The sequence below is a fragment of the Microcaecilia unicolor genome, chromosome 2, assembly GCF_901765095.1.
Source record: "Microcaecilia unicolor chromosome 2, aMicUni1.1, whole genome shotgun sequence".
NCBI classification, from domain to species: Eukaryota; Metazoa; Chordata; class Amphibia; order Gymnophiona; family Siphonopidae; genus Microcaecilia; species Microcaecilia unicolor.
This window is the reverse complement of record NC_044032.1, coordinates 45,691,115-45,713,944: the sequence shown is the minus strand read 5'-3', so window position 1 is coordinate 45,713,944 and position 22,830 is coordinate 45,691,115. Positions and strand designations below refer to the sequence as shown.

Here is a 22,830-nt window from a genome sequence, read left to right as displayed (position 1 = left end):
CCGTTCTCTTGAGGCTAGAGTAACAGACTTGGTGAAGCTGAGGGAGACAGAGAGCTACATAGAGGAGACCTATAGGGACATTGTACAGAAGTTCCACCTCCAGTCTGGAAGCCCCTGTGCTGCCTTGGAAGAGCGAGGTATCCTAGAAGGAGAGCATCACCCTGGTAAAGAAGGAAATACTCCTGTAGCCAGGACCTGCTCACTAGGGGATACACTATCCTCTCGCACCAAGGATATGTCTCCAAGAACTTCTGCCCAGGAGGGAAGGTAAAATTATGTATAATCATACCCGATAATTTTCTTTCCATTAATCATAGCTGATCAATCCATAGACTGGTGGGTTGTGTCCATCTACCAGCAGGTGGAGATAGAGAGCAAACTTTTGCCTCCCTATATGTGGTCATGTGCTGCCGGAAACTCCTCAGTATGTCGATATCAAAGCTCCATCCGCAGGACTCAGCACTTAGAGAATTACACCCACGAAGGGACACTCTGCCCAGCTCACCACCGCCGAAACGGGGGAGGGGAATTAACCCAGCTCATCCCCACACAAGTGGGGGAGGGGAATCCGTCCAGCTCATCCCCGCGGAGCGGGGGAGGGACACCACACCCGCCGATGCGGGAGGATCTGGCTTATCCTGCAACCGCAACCGCGGGAGGAGCTGACTGACCCTAACACCGCCGAAGCGGGAGGGGTACAAAGCTGCCCTACAGCCGCACGAAGCGGGAGGGAGTGCCGGCAGAATTTTAAGTCTCAATCCAGCCCCGTAAAACGGAGGGGAGAGGAATGCAGCAGCTCACTGTAACACAAACTCGTCTTAACTCTTGAAGAATCCAAGTGAAAAAACTTGAACACGAAGTCTTTCTGAAGTAACTGAAGACTAAACTTGAACCTGAAATGCAACCAGAATAAAAACAGTACAGATATCTGGGAGGGGCTATGGATTGATCAGCTATGATTAATGGAAAGAAAATTATCAGGTATGATTATACATAATTTTACCTTCCATATCATCAAGCTGATCAATCCATAGACTGGTGGGATGTACCGAAGCAGTACTCACCCAGGGCGGGACATTGAAATCCCTGACCTCAACACCGAAGCTCCAAACCGGGCCTCCGCCCGTGCAGCCACAGTCAAACGGTAATGCTTGGAGAATGTATGAGCCGAAGCCCAAGTTGCCGCCTTGCATATCTCTTCCAAGGAGACGGATCCGGCCTCTGCCATCGAGGCCGCCTGAGCTCTCGTGGAGTGAGCCTTCAGCTGGATAGGCGGCACCTTCCCCGCGGCCACATAAGCCGCTGCAATGGCTTCCTTGACCCATCTTGCCACTGTAGGCTTAGCAGCCTGCAGACCCTTACGAGGACCTGCAAACAGGACAAACAGATGATCCGATTTCCGGAAATCATTGGTCACTTCCAAGTATCTGATGATGACTCGTCTCACATCCAGATATTTAAGAGCAGAGTACTCCTCTGGGTAGTCCTCCCTACGAAAGGAAGGGAGACAGAGCTGCTGATTCACATGGAAACGAGAAACAATCTTGGGCAGGAAGGAAGACACTGTGCGAATAGTCACTCCTGCCTCAGTGAACTGCAGAAAAGGCTCTCGACATGAGAGCGCCTGGAGCTCGGAAACTCTTCTGGCTGAAGTGATAGCCACCAAAAAGACTGCTTTCAACGTCAGGTCTTTCAGAGATGCCCTCGACAAGGGTTCAAAAGGCGGCTTCTGCAATGCTCTTAGTACCAGGTTGAGATTCCACGCAGGCACCACTGAGTGCAGAGGAGGGCGCAGGTGATTAACTCCCTTGAGAAAGCGCACCACATCTGGCTGCGAAGCCAGGGAAGCACCCTTCAGGCGGCCCCTGAAGCAAGCCAGAGCCGCTACCTGGACTTTAAGGGAACTGAGCGACAGGCCTTTCTCCAGACCTTCTTGCAGGAACGCCAACACTGAAGAAATTGGAGCAGTGAAGGGAGAAAGTGAACCTGCTTCACACCACGCTGCAAAGATACGCCAAACCCTGGCGTAAGCAGTAGAAGTAGAGCGCTTCCTCGCTCTCAGCATAGTGGCGATGACCTTGTCTGAGAAGCCCTTCTTCCTCAGACGCTGCCGCTCAATAGCCAGGCCGTAAGACCAAAGGGGGAGGGATCCTCCATCACCACGGGACCCTGATGTAACAGGCCCTGCTCCACTGGCAGCCGCAGAGGATCGTCGACTGAGAGCCTGATCAAGTCCGCATACCAGGGACGCCTGGGCCAATCCGGACCCACCAGGATTACCCTGCCGGGATGCTTTGCCACCCGGTCTAGCACCCTGCCCAACATGGGCCAGGGCGGGAACACATAGAGAAGCTCTTGTGTCGGCCACTGTTGGAGAAGAGCATCTACTCCCAGGGATCGAGGGTCCCGTCCTCTGCTGAAAAAGCGCGGCACTTGGCAATTGGCCGATGACGCCATCAGATCTAGGCTCGGCTGGCCCCAGCGCTTCGTGATGTCCAAGAACGCCTGAGCAGATAGCTGCCACTCTCCGGGCTCCAAGGTATGGCGACTGAGAAAGTCCGCCTTGACATTCATGACTCCGGCAATGTGGGCCGCTGAAAGCTGCTCCAGGTTCGCTTCCGCCCACTGGCAAAGATTCATAGCCTCCTTGGCTAGAGGGGCGCTCTTGGTACCTCCCTGGCGGTTGACATAGGCCACAGCCGTGGCATTGTCCGACAGGACCCGTACAGGCTTCAACACCAGTACCGGGATGAACTCCAAAAGCGCCAACCGAATGGCTCTGAGTTCCAGGAGGTTGATAGACCACTTTGCCTCTGCAGGAGACCAGAGCCCCTGCGCTGTCCTTCCCAAGCAGTGGGCTCCCCAGCCCGACAACGAGGCGTCCGTCGTGACGACAATCCACTCTGGGGTCACCAGAGGCATTCCCGCAGACAACTTGTCTGTCTGCATCCACCAGCTCAGCGCCTTGCGCACTGCTGGGTCCAAGGGAAGGCGCACAGCATAATCCTCCGACATCGGAGTCCAGCGCTGCAGCAAAGAGTGTTGAAGTGGTCTCATATGAGCCCTGGCCCAGGGCACAACTTCCATCGTGGCCGTCATAGAGCCCAACAGCTGCACATAGTCCCAAGCCCGAAGGGGAGAGGCTACTAAGAACTGGTCCACCTGAGCCTGAAGTTTGACAATCCGATTGTCTGGCAGGAACACTCTGCCCACTTGGGTGTCGAATCGAACTCCCAGGTACTCCAGGGACTGAGTCGGGCGCAGCTGGCTCTTCTCCCAGTTGATGATCCATCCCAGGGAGCTCAAAAGAGCAACTACCCGGTCCACAGCTTTGCCGCACTCTGCATAAGAGGGGGCTCGGATCAACCAGTCGCCCAGATAAGGATGGACTTGTACCCCTTCCTTTCGTAGGAAGGCCGCGATGACCACCATTACTTTGGAAAAGGTCCGCGGAGCAGTAGCCAACCCGAAAGGGAGGGCTCTGAACTGGAAGTGTCGTCCCAGGACTGCAAAACGCAGAAAGCGTTGATGAGGAGGCCAGATGGGAATATGCAGGTACGCTTCCTTGATGTCCAAGGATGCCAGGAACTCTCCTGCCTTCACTGCCGCTATAACAGAGCGGAGAGTCTCCATGCGAAAGTGCCGCACTTTCAAGGCCCGATTGACCCCTTTGAGGTCGAGGATAGGCCGGACAGAACCTCCTTTCTTTGGTACCACAAAGTAAATGGAGTAACGTCCCTTGCCAAGCTGACTTTCTGGCACCGGAACGACCGCGCCCAGGCGGATCAGATTGTCCAAGGTCTGCTGCACTGCCACAGCTTTGACCGGAGACTTGCAGGGAGAGAGTACAAACCCGTCTTTTAAGGGTCGGCAGAACTCTAGTTTGTAGCCGTCTCTGATGACTTCCAGCACCCACGCGTCTGAAGTTATTGTGGTCCACTCGCCCATAAACGAGGACAGCCGTCCTCCAATCTGCACTGGGGCGTGGACCAAGACCCCGTCATTGGGTACGAGACCCTGGGGGAGGACCGGAGGGAGCACCTCCGGGACGGCAGTCTCTGCAAAAGGAATGCTGCTTGGGGGAGAAATTCCTCTTGAAGGAAGAGGGGGCAGAGGAACCCAACTTGCCCGGGCGGTACCGACGGGCTTCCTGCAACCGTCCTCTGGAGGTACCGGGACGAGTACTAGCCCGAGCCCTGACCTCTGGTAATTTCTTGCCCTTAGACGTGCCGAGATCGGTCACGATTTTGTCCAGCTCGACCCCAAAGAGCAGCTTGCCTTTAAAAGGCAACCTAGCCAGGCGGGATTTAGAGGCGTGGTCAGCAGACCAATGTTTCAGCCAAAGCCACCGCCGCGCAGAGATTGTCTGAGCCATGCCTTTCGCTGAGGCCCTCAAGACATCATACAGCAAGTCTGCCAAATAGGCTAAGCCCGATTCCAGGGCCGGCCAATCAGCCCTCAAGGAATGATCCGAGGGGGAAGCCCGCTGCACCATAGTCAGGCACGCCCTGGCCACATAGGAGCCGCAAACTGAGGCCTGCAAACTTAAAGCAGCCGCCTCAAAGGACGACCTTAAGGCCGCCTCCAATCTTCTGTCTTGGGCGTCCTTTAGGGCCGTGCCACCTTCCACCGGCAACGCTGTTTTCTTAGTCACCGCAGTGATTAAAGAATCCACGGTAGGCCACAGATAGGCCTCACGTTCACTCACAGCCAAAGGATAGAGGCGGGACATAGCCCTAGCCACTTTAAGGCTCGCTTCTGGGACATCCCATTGAGCCGAAATTAAGGTGTGCATGGCATCATGCACGTGGAAGGTTCTAGGCGGGCGCTTCGTCCCCAGCATAATGGCAGAGCCAACAGGGGCTGAGGGAGAGACGTCCTCCGGAGAGGAAATCTTCAAAGTGTCCATGGCCTGTAACAACAGGTTGGGCAAATCCTCTGGGCTAAAAAGCCGCGCTGCAGAGGGGTCATCCGCTCCATCCGAGCGGGGATCCGTCTCCTCCAAGGAATCCGCAAAGGACCGTTGGGAGACCTCAGACACGCTGCCCTCATCTACATCGGAGGAGACAAATTCCTCCAAGGCCTGGGAATCAACCCGAGGGCGTTTACCTCTGGGAACCTCAACCTCTTTACCAGACGAGGGAGCAGGGGCAGCGTTGTGCATGAGGAAGGCCTGATGCAGCAGCAAAACAAACTCGGGGGAGAAACCCCCCAGACTGTGCACTTCCGCAGCCTGGGCAACAGCCCTAGACGCACCCTCAACCGGCGCTCGCAATAGCGGGGGAGAGACATGCTGCGCATCCAAAATGGCGTCCGGCGCGAAACTCCGCGAAGGAGCCGCGCGGGAAGAACGGCTCTTAACTTTAGCCGCTTCTGTGCCGTCGCCCAAATTAAGGGCGTTCATGGCATTAATGTCTCCAACCTCAAGGGCGGCCCAAGGAGAAGCCGTCCGAGCCGCGTGGCCGGCCAAGATGGCGGAGGCGAGGAGCGGGGGATGGGCGTTTATGGCGGGAAAAACCGCCACGCCGGAGGAAGGACCGGGACATTCATCGGTCACGAAACTGTCACCCAACAAGGGCGAATCAGGCTTTAAGACCCCCGCATCCCCTCTAGAAGCGCTCAGGCGACCCGGGGAGCGACCCTTTGCGCCCTCGCCCTCCGACGCCATATGCCACGAGGAGAAGAATCGGGGAACCCCCTGCCCGCTATAAAAAGATAAAAATTACCTGCTGTCCGCTCCGAGTTGTAACGACCTGGTGTCCCAGTGAGTAGCCGCAATAGACGCTTAAATAAACGTCGAAATAAACGCCTTTAAGGACGTTCAAAATTTTTTTTTTTTTTTAACGGAGCCAGCGGGAGGGGGGAGAAAAGGAGGGACCTGGCACCACCAGGTTTGCACTTGCTCAAAAGAGCCCTCAACCCCAGGCACTCAACAAAACCTAAAAATTAGGCTTGGAGGCCTAGCCAGAGCTGCTGCTGTGTGTGACCACCACCTGCTGAGATAGAGAACATACTGAGGAGTTTCCGGCAGCACATGACCACATATAGGGAGGCAAAAGTTTGCTCTCTATCTCCACCTGCTGGTAGATGGACACAACCCACCAGTCTATGGATTGATCAGCTTGATGATATGGAAGTGTTAGGACAGCTATTGTAGTTGGTGATTCAATCATTAGACATATAGCTAGCTGGGTGGCTAGTGGACAAGAGGATCGCTTGGTCACTTGTCTGCCTGGTGCGAAGGTGGCGGACCTTATGTGTCATCTAGACAGGATCTTAGATAGTGCCGGGGAGGAGCTGGCTGTCTTGGTACATGTGGGTACCAATGACATAGGAAAATGTGGGAGGCAGGTTCTGGAAGCAAAATTTAGGCTCTTAGGTAGAAAGCTGAAGTCCAGATCTTCCAGGGTAGCATTTTCAGAGATGCTCCCTGTTCCACGCACAGGACCCAAAAGGCAGGTAGAGTTCCGAAGTCTCAACGCATGGTTGAGACGATGGTGCAGGGATGAGGGATTCCGATTTGTTAGGAATTGGGCTACATTCCGGGAAAGGGGTAGACTGTTCTGAAAGGATGGGCTCCACCTTAACCAGGATGGAACCAGGCTGCTGACGCTAACTTTTAAAAAGGAGATAGAACAGCTTTTAAACTAAAATGAGGAGGAAAGCTGACAGTCGCCCAGGAGAGCATGGTTCAGTGTGGAGTATCCTTGAAGGATACTATTGAAACAGGACATTTAGGGAATCCCAGCAGAGAGGTTTCAATAATGCTGAAAGTAAGCCAGGTGTGCTTAATGAGAGAGCAAGATAAAAGATGCACATTATCTCTTTCATTTCTAAGCAGCTTGTAGACCAAAGGAAAACACAATTTGAAATCCAAGTATACAAATGCTAGAAGCCTAAAAAATAAGATGGGCGAGTTAGAGTATATAGCACTAAATGATGAGGTAGATATAATAGGCATCTCAGAGACTTGGTGGAAAGGGGATAATCAATGGGACACTGTGTTAACAGGGTACAAATTGTATTGCAATGATAGAGAGGATCAAATTGTGTGTGTGTGTGTGTGTGTGGGGGGGGGTTGTGCTATATGTTAAAGAGGGAATTGAGTCAAATAAAATAAACATTCCACATTCCACAGATAGCAGCGTGGAATCATTATGGATAGAAATTCCATGTGTGAAGGGAAGGAGTATTCTTTTAGGGTTGTACTACCATCTGCTGGGACAGAATAAACAGACAGATGAAGAAATGTTTACAGAGATTAGGAAAGCTGGCAAATTGGTCAACACTATAATAATGGGTGATTTCAATTACCCCAATATTGACTGGATAAGTGTTACATCAGGGAGTGCAAAGATTAAATTTCTAAATGTAATAAATGACCGCTTCTTGGAGCAGCCGGTCCAGGAACCGACGAGAGGGGGAGACATTTTGGATCTGCTCCTTGGTAGCGATGATCAAGTTTGGGCTACTATCTGGGATGAACCTGCAAAGGAAACCTACGTAGATCCATTTAATTTTCGAAAGGGCGACTAATAAAATGAGGAAAATGGTTAAAAAGAAACAAAGGATCGGCTGCTAAGGTTAGAACACTAAATCAGGCGTGGATGTTATTCAAAAACAGCACCTTGGAAACCCTGTCCAGATGCATTCTATGTATTTGCAAAGGTGGAAAGAAGAGAAAATGACACTCAGCAAGGTCAAAAGGTGAAGTAAAAGAGGCTATTACAGCCAAAAGATTGTCCTTCAAAGAATGGCAAAAGGACCCAAATGAAGAAAATAAGAAGCAACATAAGCACTGGCAAATCAGATGCAAAGCATTAAAAATGAAGGCTAAAACAGAATATGAAGAGAAATTTGCTGCAAAGGCTAAAACTAACAGAAACAACTTTTTCAGGTAAATCAGAAGCAGAAAGCCTGCAAGAGAATCCGTGAGACCATTAGATCATGAAGGAGCAAAAAAGGCATGGCCAGGGAGGACAAGTCCATAGCGAAGAAACTGAATGAAGATTTCTTCTGTCTTTACATTAGAAGATGTAAGAGATCTGCCTGTATTGGAAATGGTTTTCAAGGGTGATGATACAGAGGAACTGAAAGAAATCTAGGTGAACCTGGAAGATGTTCCGAGCCAAATTGACAAGTTAAAGAGTAGTAAATCACCTGGACTGGATGGCATACATCCAAGGGTACTCAAAGAACTCACGCATGAAATTGCTGATCTGCTGTTAGTAATATGTAACCTGTCGTTAAAATCATCCATAGTATCTGAAGATTGGAGGATGGCCAATGTGATGCAGATTTTTTAAAAGGGTTTTAGGGGTGATCCAGGAAATTATAGACCAGTAAGCCTGACAATCGGTGCCGGGCAAAATAGTAGAAATTATTATAAATAATAAAATTACAGAACACGCAGACAAACATGGTTTAATGGGACAGAGTCAGTATGGGTTCAGCCATGGGAAGTCTTGCCTCACCGATTTCCATCATTTCTTTGAAGGCATGAATAAACATGTGGATAAAAGTGAGCAGGTTGATGAAGTGTATCTAGATTTTCAGAAAGCTTTTGATAAAGTTCCTCATGAGAGACTCCTGAGAAAATGAAAGTTATCTTCCACAAAATACCAGAGTTGTAATGAACAAACTCTTCATTCTTCAAAAACTTCATGCAGGAAAAGGAGATCAAGATTAAAATTCTGCAACTGTTGAAGAAAGCCACAAGTGATATGCTTCTTTAGTGGAGTGACAGTGACAAGAGATTGGGGAGAAGACTCCACGAGTAGTAACTGATGACTAGAGAAGAGCTCACAGCAGTTATAGAAGATGCCTTACTTCTACAGTTTACCAGATATAAAATGTTTGCAGCTGCTGCTCTCTCTTTGCTAAGATATCTTTGGTTTGTGATTCTGGGACACCTGATAATAGGTTAATACCCATTCACAATCACCCAGCACTATAATAATCCTGTTCATTAATAAAGGTATAATGTTTGGCTCACCTCACCAAGTAAGCTGTATTCCAGTTCAGTTCTCAGTTCCACCCCTCCACTGTTGCTCACTGGAGGTAGCCAATGCTGAATCATAGCCCGTCTTGCTTCACTATTTGGCAGATCAACTAAAATCCTCTTCTCAAGGCGTCTTAACATCGCATAATCTAACTCCCTAAACAAAGGATATAAATTTTAAAGAAGTAAAATACAACATAAACAGGCCAGTACTTCCAAGTACAATATTTTCCCTGCGGCTAGAGAACTTATAATTTAACAGCTAGAGTTACTAACATGCACTATCATATTAACACGTTATTAGTAACTAGGTTCCATTAAATAGGAGCGGCAGTAAAATAATGGCATCAGCATGCACTAAAACGGTAGCATATGTACATAACTCGAGCTGGACGTTTGTATCGGTGCTGACACTTAAATTAAAAGAGTAACTGTACTGACTGAATGCTGACGTATAAAACAGGACTAGTACAACCTTTAATTAGAAGTAGAGATTGACTAGAAGATGCAAATGTTAAAGCTTACCAATTTTAAGTTTTAATATTACATACAACACAAATGCTCAGCTGATTGGTTGGTGCAAGTATTCCATTTTCTAGAAAGATTTATAAATATAGTTCTTCAAGTAACAGTATCAACTAGAATCTTCTAAATATTGACTTGGCCTAGTTCTTAATTCCAAGATTCCTTTTTTTTTGGAATAAAACATGTAAAGCTTTTATTACAACAATGCCTCTTACTTTAAAAATTCTCCTTTGAGTCTGGGCTATATTTATACTTTACATAGCCCTGCTAAACATAAGCGCAACAGCCTCCTGATTTACTAAGTTTCATACTAGTGGAAATGACTTAGTAGAGGTTACTGTCAGAACCTTTAACTGCTAATACTTGGGAATGAAATAAAATTCTGATAAAAATAGGCACCTTAATGATTGTATTTCATTTTAATTACCAGCTAAAATATTTATAAAGCCTTTTATGCTGTCATTGGTGTTTTATAATGAAATGTTTGTTATGTGAAGTATAGATCATAGGAAGGTTTTACATATTATTATTCTGGGCATAAGGATCAATCACTTCAACAATGCTCTTCATTACATGTACACAATTTCTTTTTCTCAACTTGTGGGATGGAGTCTAAAATTTAAAAGTAAGAACATACATTTTACCTCCCTCCCCCAAGGACTATAAATCAAAGGCCCAGCTGTTAATATGCAGTGCTTCTATGTGGAGACCTCAGAATTTTGGGGCCACAGGTGGGCATGCCAAGTATGATGATTCTCATCAACAAGGAGGACTCAGAAAGAAAGAGCAGATGAGGCTCATGGTCAAATTCTTCATAGGACATGGCATCCTGGGTCCAGGGGAAGAAAGGGCAAGGTTCCATCTGCAGTAGCCACCTACCTTTTGGGTAGTGCTAGCAACTGCCAGGTCTTCATTGCCTGAACCCAGAAAGGAGATGGGAAACAAGGCACTTGCCACAAAGGTATATGGCAGAAACATGGCTGAGGCAGAGCAGGAGATGGTACAGGATCATGAAGCTTCCAGCAAAAAGAATCAGGATTCAGAACATAGCAGGCAACAAAGCAAAAGGTGACAGAAATGTTGATCAAGTTCTGGAAGGTCTAGCCAGGGCTGGGTTTATATAAGTATCCAGACAGGAAATGGCAGGCACAGTCAGCCCAGTCAGCCAAGTGGAGTACACTGACACCTGCTGGCTGGTGGTCAGAGGTTCAAACAAGGTTCTTTCAGGAACTGAGCCATTTACAGTCCAGGGTTGGAATCTCACATTAAGGGCTGTCCTAGATGAATCAAGAAAAGGCTATGTAACACGACTCAACCTCCTGGCTTAGCAAGGAGAGGTTAACAAATAAGAGAAATAGCACTTGTCAAAACACAAACTGGCCTGGGGGTGGGGGGGGGGGGGGGGGGGGCGGGGGAGGAGAAGATTTACAGAGAGGGCTGGAGAAGCAGCCAACAACAACTCTCTAAGGTTCAGGGAGACCATAATGGGAGAGGTGCAGGATAAGTAGGGGAATGCAGCCACACTGTCTGATGGTACCATCAGGAGAAATCCAGCTCGTGAGTCGCTGTCCTATAATCCAGAAAACCTACGAAGGCATTCATGGCATGCATTGGGGGGGGGGGTTCCAGGCTTCCTGCTTTTCCCCTCGAGTGTACATTAAAGCTACTTATTTTTCAACAGAGAAAGGCAGAAGGGTAGGTCAGAAAATGTGGCTGCATTCCCATCTTCGATGGAAAACCTCTGTTACAGGTAAGCAACATTATATTTTTTGTCGATGAGCAGTGGAATATGGTTGTCCCTGTAGTAGTCTAATTTATGGGATATCACAGGTAAAAGAAATGGGCGGTCGGTGTTAAGGCATTAGAAGCGACTGAGGCAGAAAACATGTTCCCTTGATTAGATCTTCAACTAATTCTACTAAACAACTGCTTTCAATATTTACTAGGCTTACCACTAATACTAACTCTGACTGTGATCCTTCCAATCAGTTTCCCTTGGTTGATTCCTCAGTCCAGTATTTTTTTTCAAGATAATCAACTTGCAGAACTCCATTTCACCTTTACTTGATCCCAATTCCATTTCTTCTCCACCTTCATCACAATCACTTTGTTCACGGTGGTCGGATTTTAATCTGCCATCTTTCTTACATCTATAATATCTATGAATATGTCCATCTCCTTTGAACCCTATTCCCCATCAATGATTGAAACTACCATCAACTGGTCTTTTACCTCTAAGCATGTCACAGTTTATGATCAGGCTCGTTAACCAAATCTTGGAAGGTGGTTCTAATACAACCTATTCTTAAAAAGCCAGGCTCTGATCCAAGTTGTCCAGCATATTATCATCCTGTTTCCTACTATTTATTGCTAAAGTAACTGAGAAAATTGTTTTTGATCAGCTTGTATCATATATGGAATCTTTGCATGTTAAATCCTCGTCAATCTAGTTTTCATGCTGGTTACAGCATGGATACAGTTTTTTCTCTCTCTCTTGAGTGAATTGCATAGTAAACTAGATCTAGATTCCATCATGCTATTAATATCTCAACTTGTTAGCTGCCTCTGTATTACTCCATGGTGCGACCTCATCTTGAGTACTGCATTCAGTTCTGGTCACCGTACCTCAAAAAAGATATAGCGGAATTAGAAAAGGTTCAAAGAAGAGCGACCAAAATGATAAAGAGGATGGAACTCCTCTCATATGAGGAAAGGTTAAAGAGGTTAGGGCTCTTCAGCTTGTAAAAAAGAAGGTTGAGGGGAGATATGATTGAGGGCTACAAAATCCTGAGTGGTGTAGAACGAGTAGAAGTAAATTGATTTTTTACTCATTCCAAAAGTACAAAGGCTAGGGAACACTCAAAAACGTTACATGGAAATACTTTTAATCTGGAAGAAATAGGAAGAAAAGCAAAGATAGTTACGTGTAGCTGGTATTCTCCGAGGACAGCAGGCTTCTTATTCTCACAAGTGGGTAGACACCATCCTGCGTTGCCTAGCCCGGCAAATTTGCCATAGAAAAAAACTAGAGCTTTAAGGAGCGCAGCTGCGCTCCAGCATACATATGCAAGTGCCTTCCCGCCCACCAAGCGAATGCACCTGCCTTAGTTTAATACAAAAGTAAAAAAACAAATAAAAACATGCAAATAGACAACTCCAAGGGGAGATGGGCGGGACTGTAAGAATAAGAAGCCTATTGTCCTCAGAGAATACCTGCTACAGGTAAGTATCTTCGCTTTCTCCGAGGACAAGAAGGCTTGCTTATTCTCACAAGTGAGGAATCCCTAGCATCCAGGCTCAACCAAAACAACAAACAGTGGTCAACTGGGCCTTGCACGGCAAGGGCTGAACGCAGATTAACCTGAAACTATATACAAACTAGATGAGAGTGCAGCTTGGAACTGAATAAAACAGGCAAAGGAGGGTGGAGTTGGATTCTAGACCCCAGATTCTGCAGCACTGACTGCCCAAACCAACTGTCGCGTCAGGTGTCCTGCTCAAGGCAGTAGTGAGATGTGAATATGTGGACTGAAGACCAAGTCGCAGCCTTGCAAATCTCTTCAATGGAGGCTGATTTCAAGTGGGCTACCGATGCAGCTATGGCTCTGACATTATGAGTCATGACATGACCCTCCATAGTCAGCCCAGCTTGGGCATAAGCGAAGGAAATGCAATCTGGCAGCCAACTGGATATGGTGCATTTCCCGATGGCGACCCCCCCATGCTATTGGGATCAAAAGAAACAAAAAGCTGGGCGGACTGTCTGTAGGACTTCATCTGCTCCATGTAAAAGGCCAACGCTCTCTTGCAGTCCAAGGTGTGCAAGCTGCTTTCGCCAGGATAGGCATGAGGTTGGGGAAAGAATGTTGGCAAGACAACTGACTGGCTCAGACGGAACTCCAACACCACCTTCGGCAGGAACTTAGGGTGCATGCGGAGGACTACTCTGTGGTGATGAAACTTTAGTATAAGATGCATCTGCTACTAAGGCTTGAAGCTCATTGACCCTGCAAGCTGAAGTAACAGCCACCAAGAAAACAACCTTCCAGGTCAAGTACTTCAAATGGCAGAAATTCAGTGGCTCAAAAGGAGCTTTCATCAGCTTGGTGAGAATGGCGTTGCGATCCCATGACACTGGTGGAAGTTTGACAGGGAGCTTTGACAAAAGCAAACTTCTCATGAAGCGAACTAAAGGCTATCCAGAGATAGGCTTGCCTTCTACACGCTGATAAGCACTAATTGCACTAAGGTGAACCCTTACGAGTTGGTCTTGAGACCACACTCTGATAAATGTAAAAGGTATTCAAGCAGGGTCTGTGTAGGACAAGAAAGGAGATCTATGGCCTTGCTGTCACACCAGACGAAAAACCTCCATTTAAAAGACCACCACCTCTTAGTGCAGGGGTAGGCAACTCCGGTCCTCGAGAGCCGCAGGCAGGTCAGGTTTTCAGGATATCCAAAATGAATATGCATGAGATAGATTTGCATACCATGGAGGCAGTGCTTGCAAATCTATCTCCTGCATATTCATTGTGGATATCCCTGCTCCTGCATCAGTTTCTGTCCTACTGTCCACTCTTTTCTCAGTCTAGATTGTCAATGCTGCCTGCTCCAGCTCTTGGATGCCAAAATGTGTTCTGAAAGGGTTTAGCTTCTCTAAGCCTCTTAAATCAAGTGCTTATACATTTGGTTATTTGAAAAGAACGGTGTTCATATTCTATGCCAGGTTTCACAAGGTTTTTACAATAGTAAATTAGAAGATCAAGAATTACATTATTAAATAATGCTGCAACCAGTACTTCCAGAAATGAAATAACAAGTGTCATTAAATTATCACTGGAAAGAGAAAGGGGAGACCTGAAGAAGGGGTAGGTCAAAATCCAAAGGGAAAGATGGGATCTGGCATGCCCGTATTATGAAGAATTACTTGCTGACTCTGCAAAAAGGACTGAGTCAGGTACTGATTTCTTGGCAACATCTGTAAGTTGACTGAAGATTAATTCTACAGAGAACCATAACACAGGACTGACACTCCCTATCACACTCTCTCTCTCTGTCACACACACATACACTCTCTCACACACACACACTCGCTCTCTCTCTGTCTCTCTCATTCTCTCTCTGACACACACACTCCATCTCTCACACACACACACTCTCTCTCTCTCTCTCAAACATACACACTCCGAGGAAAACCTTGCTAGCACCCGTTTCATTTGTGTCAGAAACGGGCCTTTTTTACTAGTAGTAAATAACTGAACTATATATACACTCATCCCCTAATTCTATAAGAGGCAGATGCTCAAAACTCCGGCGTTGTATTGGACAGAGCCAGAAAAATAGTGCCAGAACAGAAGAACAACTCCCTAATGCTCAACGCTAATGAGATGCAAATACAGACACTTATAGCATTCAGCATTACAGAGTTTGTTGGGAGGATTGTGCCTGGTGCATGCGCTCAGGAGTTGTGCGTGAAGTACAGCTCTTGGCATGCCCAATCAAACTGGCCTTTCTCTCGCCAGAGCTGCCTTTCTTCCCTGATCAGAGCCCCAATATGCCAGCAGAAAAAGCAAGAGAAGAAACAGGTCAGAGAGTAACGAATCACCCTTCCGATATACTGGATGGACAATAAAAAGAATGTACCTTTTTGATCTTCATGGGCAGGGTGGGATGAACTCCACATGCTGTCAGCAAGGACCCTCCTAGCCTTGGTGTCTTTTGTCTCCTCATATGCTGGATGCAACAGAAGTTTGAAAGCACTTTTCATGTTTTCCCTCACAGCTTTCTGCCGGAGTCTGCTGCGGGGATCCGAAGACTGACTGCTCAATACCTCCGCTTCTTCAGAAACCCTAACGCCAGCTCGAGCTGGCATAGGGTTTCCCAAGGTAAGGGCACCCTAGTTAACTGCGCTGTTTTCTAAGCATGGGGTAATAGGAAATGACCTTGTTTTAATGCTATTTGCACTATCCCTTGGCGCGCTCATTATTCCCCATGGAAGGGGCTTCTGAGCATGGTACACCGGCAAACATGGGTGCTAGTCCAGCACTAATGGCCTCCAGAACCCATGTTTGCTTATGAGCATCGGGGCCTAGCTGCGTGCCCAGTTATAGAATAGCTCCGATTACATGTATAATATATTTAGATAATTAGCACTAAATTGGTGCTAAGTATTAATTGATTTTAACAAGCACTAATTGGCACCAAATTAGAGTTGCGTGTGTGACTTACCACTCTATTCTATGAACTTAGCACCTAATTTCTATAGTGTACAACTGCAAGGGGGCATGGACCTGGGAGGGGCATGGACCTGGAAGGGGCATGGGCTCCTGGATGTGGAGACCAAGCCAGGAACGTGACTTGATGGTTTCAGATCACTTGCTGATGAGGTGTGCATCCTCTTCCATCTTGTCACCAAAAAGGTTGTCTCTCTGGTACGTCCACCAGTTTCTCCTGAATCACCGATTCTAGGTCTGAGGATGCAGCCAGGCTAGTCTGTGCAACCCAATACTCATGGCAGAGGCTCTGGATGCCATACCACAGGCAGGAGCATTCCAAGCAATTATGCGCTAACCTTACAGAATACTGTCAGCCAGTATTTTGGTGTATTTACACCAGTCATTGACATGGCATAAGTGCTCACACCTAAAGTTATGGGCTAAAATGTCGACTTATACTAGTATTCTATCATGGCAATTACATGCGTAATTGCTGATACAGGATTTGCACAGCATCCTAGCACCTAACTTTAAGAAACCTTTATAGAATTACCTCCTCAAATACTAGAATATGGCGGCATTAGCACAAACTAATTTTATTCAAAATTATAAGTGCGAGTCAGAAAAACTAAGAGAAAACCAAAGCCAAATCTCCAAATTAACATTTAAGTGTTATACCAAGCTTTTCCCCCTACTGATTAAAAAAAATCTTTATCTGTGTTTTGAGGCCCTGGAAAAGTAGTCACGTTCTTAACCTCTTACCATGGCAGATTAGAAGCTGCTAAAACAAAGACAAGATCTTCAGATCTGGCCAAACCATCCATCTGCACCAATAATTCTGTTTTCATCCTCCGACTTCCTTCATGATCACCACTGCCAAGATTCAAAAGAGTAATTGCATTTCAGTAAATTAAAAGAAAAAGAAAATCTAATTCATGACTGTAGAGTACTGCTCAAGTTTGTCTCTATTTAAACAGCATGATTAGATTTGTTCTTATAGTGTACAGTAACTACATTTCTATTTGACAATAGTGAAGCCTGATTCAGCCAAAATTGTGACAGAGAAAATTTTCAATCAAAAAAGTATTTTCATCCTATGTTTTAACAACACATGGCTCAAAAGATTCAGTATCTAGGAAACCCAAATAAATCATTTTACACGATTTTAGACCAGTCTATGCTCTTAACCACATAATATACTATCAGTTTTTTTCTCTTTTTAGAAATGTGGTCACTCTCCTGGCATTGCTAACATCTGGACTGAGGAGTAGCACACCCAATATGCTTCCATTGTGATGTCTGGCTAAAATAAGGGCAAAAAGCAAACATTTCTTGCTTACACTTCAGTAATCATACTTTTTCATTTAAATAAGCTCCTATGCTATAGGATTCAATAGGGAAAAAAGGAAATTGTTAAATTATGGCAATAAAATTAGAAAAACACTTCTGAATTCATACAGATGTGACACAGACTAGTTTACTGAGACAAAATAGAAAAAATTAGTTGTTTACCTGTGGTTGACCAATTTGTTAACATAGGGGTCCTTTTATTAAGCTGCAGTAAGAAGCTATTGCTGGGTTTTTAGCATGGTAGACAGAAGTGCAAGCCTGTGCTGTGGTTATGGTTTATTAGATTTGATATACTGCTTTTATCTGCCACGGCACAACACAGTGGTGCACAAAAAAAAAAATATGCAATCCACTTGACTAGAAAGGGAGACTGAGTTAAAAAATTCCCACCTTAACTACTTAATGTGAGAGTGGGCATAGGACATAGGTGGGTTAAGGTGTGGCTGCTAAGATATCTAACACACAGGTCAGTACTGCATGCTAGCTACCATGACTGCCGATAGTGTAGTCATACTGTCACCTGACAAGGAAGCAGTAACTACAGCTTTGCTACTGGCCATCTAGTAGCACAGCTCACTGTCGTTGAGCAGCAGTGCTACCTTGAACCCCAAAGAGCCTTCCTGACACACCCTTACACACACAAGGCCAACTCCTGATGGGCCTCCTCACCCCCCCCCCCCCCCCCTTGGAGCCCTATCCTGCCTCCTGACCCATCCCCCTGGGCCATACTTGGAGGTCAGCACTGGTGTCTCAGTGGTCTCATGCAGCAGCAATCCTCTCCCTCCCCTCCCTTCCCCCCCCCCCCCCCCCCGGCCTGGCTCAGTGCCTGAAAACATATTGGCGCCAACAACCCCTAGCAGTAGTTTCACAGTACTAATCCTAGGCATCATTCTTTCATATACAGAGAGTCACTTATCTGAGGACAGCATGCTGAATATTCTTACTGATGAATGTTGTCATCCAACGGAGCCCAGCACAGCAAGCGCTTAAGAGGCCTATTAGGCATGCATTCATCTTCCCACCTTCCATCATCACATGGGACCAGCTCAGTCTAATACAAGAGCTGATAGAATTCAGGTCCAAGGGGAAGTGAGTAGGATAAGAATATTTATCCCACTGTCCTTGGAAATCAGCTGCTACAGGTGAATAACTTCGCTTTCTCAAAGGACAAGCAGGATGTTATTATTCGTAATGATGGGAATTGCTAGCTACCAGACTGTACCAGGTGTTCTCCGAGGACAGCAAGACATGTAGTCTCACATACCAGCGGTGTCATCCAACAGAGCCTGGTGTGGACGTTACCCAGCTTTCTATAGCTTTAAGAAGCTTTTGGCAGCATCAGCAAGTGCCTTCCCGCAGTGGCGTAGCAAGGGCGGGGCGGTGGGGGCGGTCTGCCCCGGGTGCACACCACTGGGGGGGGGGGGGGTATTGGCTCCGCTGGTTCCCTGCTCCCTCTGCCAGAGGGAGCAGGGAACCAGCGGAGCCAACACCCCCCCAGCGGCATGCACACAGCAGGCAACAATGCATTCGGGGGGGGGGGGGGGGGGTTGGGTGATGCGCCGAGGGAGGTGTTATGCTGCACCCGGGGGAGGGGGGTGCGCAGCGGCGAACCACCCCGGGTGGCAGCCGCCCTCGCTACGCCACTGCCTTCCCGCCCAGCGTGATCAAGTAGGACAAGCAGTATAATATCAAAGCTAAAAGAATACAACTCCTAGGGGAGGTGGAAGGGGATGTGAGAATACATGGCCTGCTGTCCTCCGAGAACACCTGCTACAGGTGAGAAACCACTTTTTCAGAGGACAAGCTGGACCTTGTTTCTCAGATATGAGAATCTCTAGCTACCAGGCTCACTGAAAACAACCACCCAAGGACAATAGCAGCAAGGCTAACCAACAATCAAACAACCTTAATTTAAATACACTCATGGTGTGAGATTGCAGCATGGAACAGAATAAAAATGAGCCTAGAAGCGAACAGTTGGATTCTAGACACTAAAATTCTGCAGAACTGTCTGAACCTGTGCTACCTTGGAGGAGGGAGGTCTCCTAGAAGGAGAGCATCACCCTGGTGAAGTAGGAAGTACTCCTGTAGCCAGGACCTGCCCACCAGGGGATGTATTATCCTTTCGCACCGAGGATATATCTCCAAATGTTGCCCGGGAGGGAAAGGTTAGGACAGCTGTTGTACTTGGTGATTCGATCATTAGGCATATAGATAGCTGGGTGGCTGGTGGACATGAGGATCGCCTGGTGACTTGCCTGCCTGGTGCGAAGGTGGCGGACCTCACGCGTCACCTAGATAGGATTTTAGATAGTGCTGGGGAGGAGACGGCTGTCTTGGTACATGTGGGTACTAATGACATAGGAAAATGTGGGAGAGAGGTTCTGGAAGCAAAATTTAGGCTCTTAGGTAGAAAGCTGAAATCCAGATCCTCCAGGGTAGCATTTTCTGAAATGCTACCTGTGCCACGCGCAGGGCCCAAGAGACAGGCAGAGCTCCAGAGTCTCAATGCGTGGATGAGACGATGGTGCAGGGAGGAGGGCTTTAGATTTGTTAGGAACTGGGCAACATTCTGGGGAAGGGGGAGCCTATTCCGAAAGGATGGGCTCCATCTTAACCAGAGTGGGACCAGGCTGCTGGCATCGGCGTTTAAGAAGGAGATAAAGCAGCTTTTAAACTAGAAATGGGGGGAAGGCCAACAGTCGCTCAAAAGAGCATGGTTCGGGATAAGGTATCTTTCAAAGATATCACCATAACAGGGAAGATAGAGTATCCTGATAGTGAGGTTGCAAAAGAGATTGTAGTAGATCGGGTATCTTTAAATAACAATAAAAATCAGACAAAAGATTGCCAATTAATACTGTCAAGTACTAAGCATGATGTACTTAGGAACAACAAACATAGTTTGAAATGTCTATATGCGAATGCCAGGAGCCTAAGAAATAAGATGGGGGAGTTGGAATATATTGCACTAAATGAAAAATTAGATATAATAGGCATCTCTGAGACCTGGTGGAAGGAGGATAACCAGTGGGACACTGTCATACCGGGGTACAAATTATATCGTAGTGATAGGGTGAATCGGATTGGTGGAGGGGTAGCATTGTATATTAACGAGAGCCTTGAATCAAATAGATTGAAAATTCTGCAGGAAACAAAACACTCCTTGGAATCACTGTGGATTGAAATTCCATGTGCAAAAAGGGGAAAAGGATAGTGATAGGAGTGTACTACCGTCCGCCTGGCCAGGACGAACAGACGGATGCGGAAATGTTAAAGGAAATCAGGGACGCAAACAAACTGGGCAACACAATAATAATGGGGGATTTCAATTACCCGCATATAGACTGGGTTAATGTAACATCTGTACACGCAAGGGACATAAGATTTCTTGATGAAATCAAGGACAGCTTCATGGAACAGCTAGTTCAGGAGCCGACAAGAGAAGGAAAAATACTAGACTTAGTCCTTAGTGGTGCTCATGATCTAGTGCAGGGGGTAACGATACGAGGGCCGCTTGATAACAGTGATCATAATATGATCGGTTTTGATATTGGCATTGAAGGAAGTGAAACTAGGAAATCAAGTACGCTAGCGTTTAACTATAGAAAAGGTGATTACGACCAAAATGAGAAAAATGGTGAAAAAAAGACTGAAAGGAGCAGCTCGCAGAGTAAAAAACTTGCATCAGGCGTGGATGCTGTTTAAAAACACCATCCTGGAGGTTCAGGACAAATATATTCCACGTATTAGAAAAAAGGGAAAAAAGACTAAACGTCAGCCGGCGTGGCTAAACAGTAAGATAAAGGAAATCATTAGAGCCAAAAAACAATCCTTCAGAAAGTGGAGAAGAGAACCAACTGAAAGTAACAGGATAGATCATAAGGAATGCCAAGCCAAATGCAAAGCGGAGATAAGGAGGGCAAAAAAGGACTTTGAGAAGAAATTAGCGTTGGAAGCAAAAATACATAGTAAAAATTTTTTTAGATACATTAAAAGCAGGAAACCGGCCAAAGAGTCGGTTGGGCCGCTGGACGAAAATGGTGTTAAAGGGGCGATCAAGGAGGACAAAGCCGTAGCGGAGAAATTAAATGAATTCTTTGCTTCGGTCTTCACCGAGGAGGATTTGGGGGGGACACCGGTGCCGGAAAGAATATTTGAAGCGGGGGAGTCGGAGAAACTAAACAAATTCTCTGTAACCTTGGAGGATGTAATGGGTCAGTTCAGCAAGCTGAAGAGTAGTAAATCACCGGGACCTGATGGTATTCATCCCAGAGTATTAATAGAACTAAAAAATGAACTTGCGGAGCTACTGTTAGAAATATGCAATCTGTCCCTAAAATCGAGTGTAGTACCGGAAGACTGGAGGGTAGCCAATGTTACTCCGATTTTTAAGAAGGGTTCCAGAGGAGATCCGGGAAATTATAGACCGGTGAGTCTGACGTCGGTGCCGGGCAAGATGGTGGAGGCTATTATTAAGAATAAAATTGCAGAGCATATACAAAAACATGGACTGATGAGACAAAGTCAGCACGGATTTAGTGAAGGGAAGTCTTGCCTCACCAATCTAATGCATTTTTTTGAGGGGGTAAGCAAACATGTGGACAATGGGGAGCCGGTTGATATTGTATATCTGGATTTTCAGAAGGCGTTTGACAAAGTGCCGCACGAAAGACTCCTGAAGAAATTGCAGAGTCATGGAATCGGAGGTAGGGTATTATTATGGATTAAGAACTGGTTGAAAGATAGGAAGCAGAGAGTAGGATTGCGTGGCCAGTATTCTCAGTGGAGGAGGGTAGTTAGTGGGGTCCCGCAGGGGTCTGTGCTGGGTCCGTTGCTTTTTAATGTATTTATAAATGACCTAGAGATGGGAATAACTAGTGAGGTAATTAAATTCGCCGATGACACAAAATTATTCAGGGTCGTCAAGTCGCAGGAGGAATGTGAACGATTACAAGAGGACCTTGCGAGACTGGGAGAATGGGCGTGCAAGTGGCAGATGAAGTTCAATGTTGACAAGTGCAAAGTGATGCATGTGGGTAAGAGGAACCCGAATTATAGCTACGTCTTGCAAGGTTCCGCGTTAGGAGTTACGGATCAAGAAAGGGATCTGGGTGTCGTCGTCGATGATACGCTGAAACCTTCTGCTCAGTGTGCTGCTGCGGCTAGGAAAGCGAATAGAATGTTGGGTGTTATTAGGAAGGGTATGGAGTCCAGGTGTGCGGATGTTATAATGCCGTTGTATCGCTCCATGGTGCGACCGCACCTGGAGTATTGTGTTCAGTACTGGTCTCCGTATCTCAAAAAAGATATAGTAGAATTGGAAAAGGTACAGCGAAGGGCGACGAAAATGATAGTGGGGATGGGACGACTTTCCTATGAAGAGAGGCTGAGAAGGCTAGGGCTTTTCAGCTTGGAGAAGAGACGGCTGAGGGGAGATATGATAGAAGTGTATAAAATAATGAGTGGAATGGATCGGGTGGATGTGAAGCGACTGTTCACGCTATCCAAAAATACTAGGACTAGAGGGCATGAGTTGAAGCTACAGTGTGGTAAATTTAAAACGAATCGGAGAAAATTTTTCTTCACCCAACGTGTAATTAGACTCTGGAATTCGTTGCCGGAGAACGTGGTACGGGCGGTTAGCTTGACGGAGTTTAAAAAGGGGTTAGATAGATTCCTAAAGGACAAGTCCATAGACCGCTATTAAATGGACTTGGAAAAATTCCGCATTTTTAG

At 46.6% G+C, this 22,830-nt stretch overlaps 1 protein-coding gene across 1 annotated transcript in view; it reads right to left on the bottom strand.

The window, feature by feature from the left end:
* The window catches only part of KATNAL2 (katanin catalytic subunit A1 like 2), a 159,727-nt gene that overhangs the window by 17,092 nt on the left and 119,805 nt on the right, over positions 1 to 22,830 (bottom strand). Inside the window, exons 13-14 of the mRNA XM_030192914.1 lie at positions 16,504 to 16,614; positions 8,996 to 9,158 (exon numbers count right to left, since the gene is read on the bottom strand). Of these exons, the coding sequence (XP_030048774.1) occupies positions 8,996 to 9,158; positions 16,504 to 16,614 (274 nt within the window). The remainder of the gene's footprint in view (positions 1 to 8,995; positions 9,159 to 16,503; positions 16,615 to 22,830) is intronic.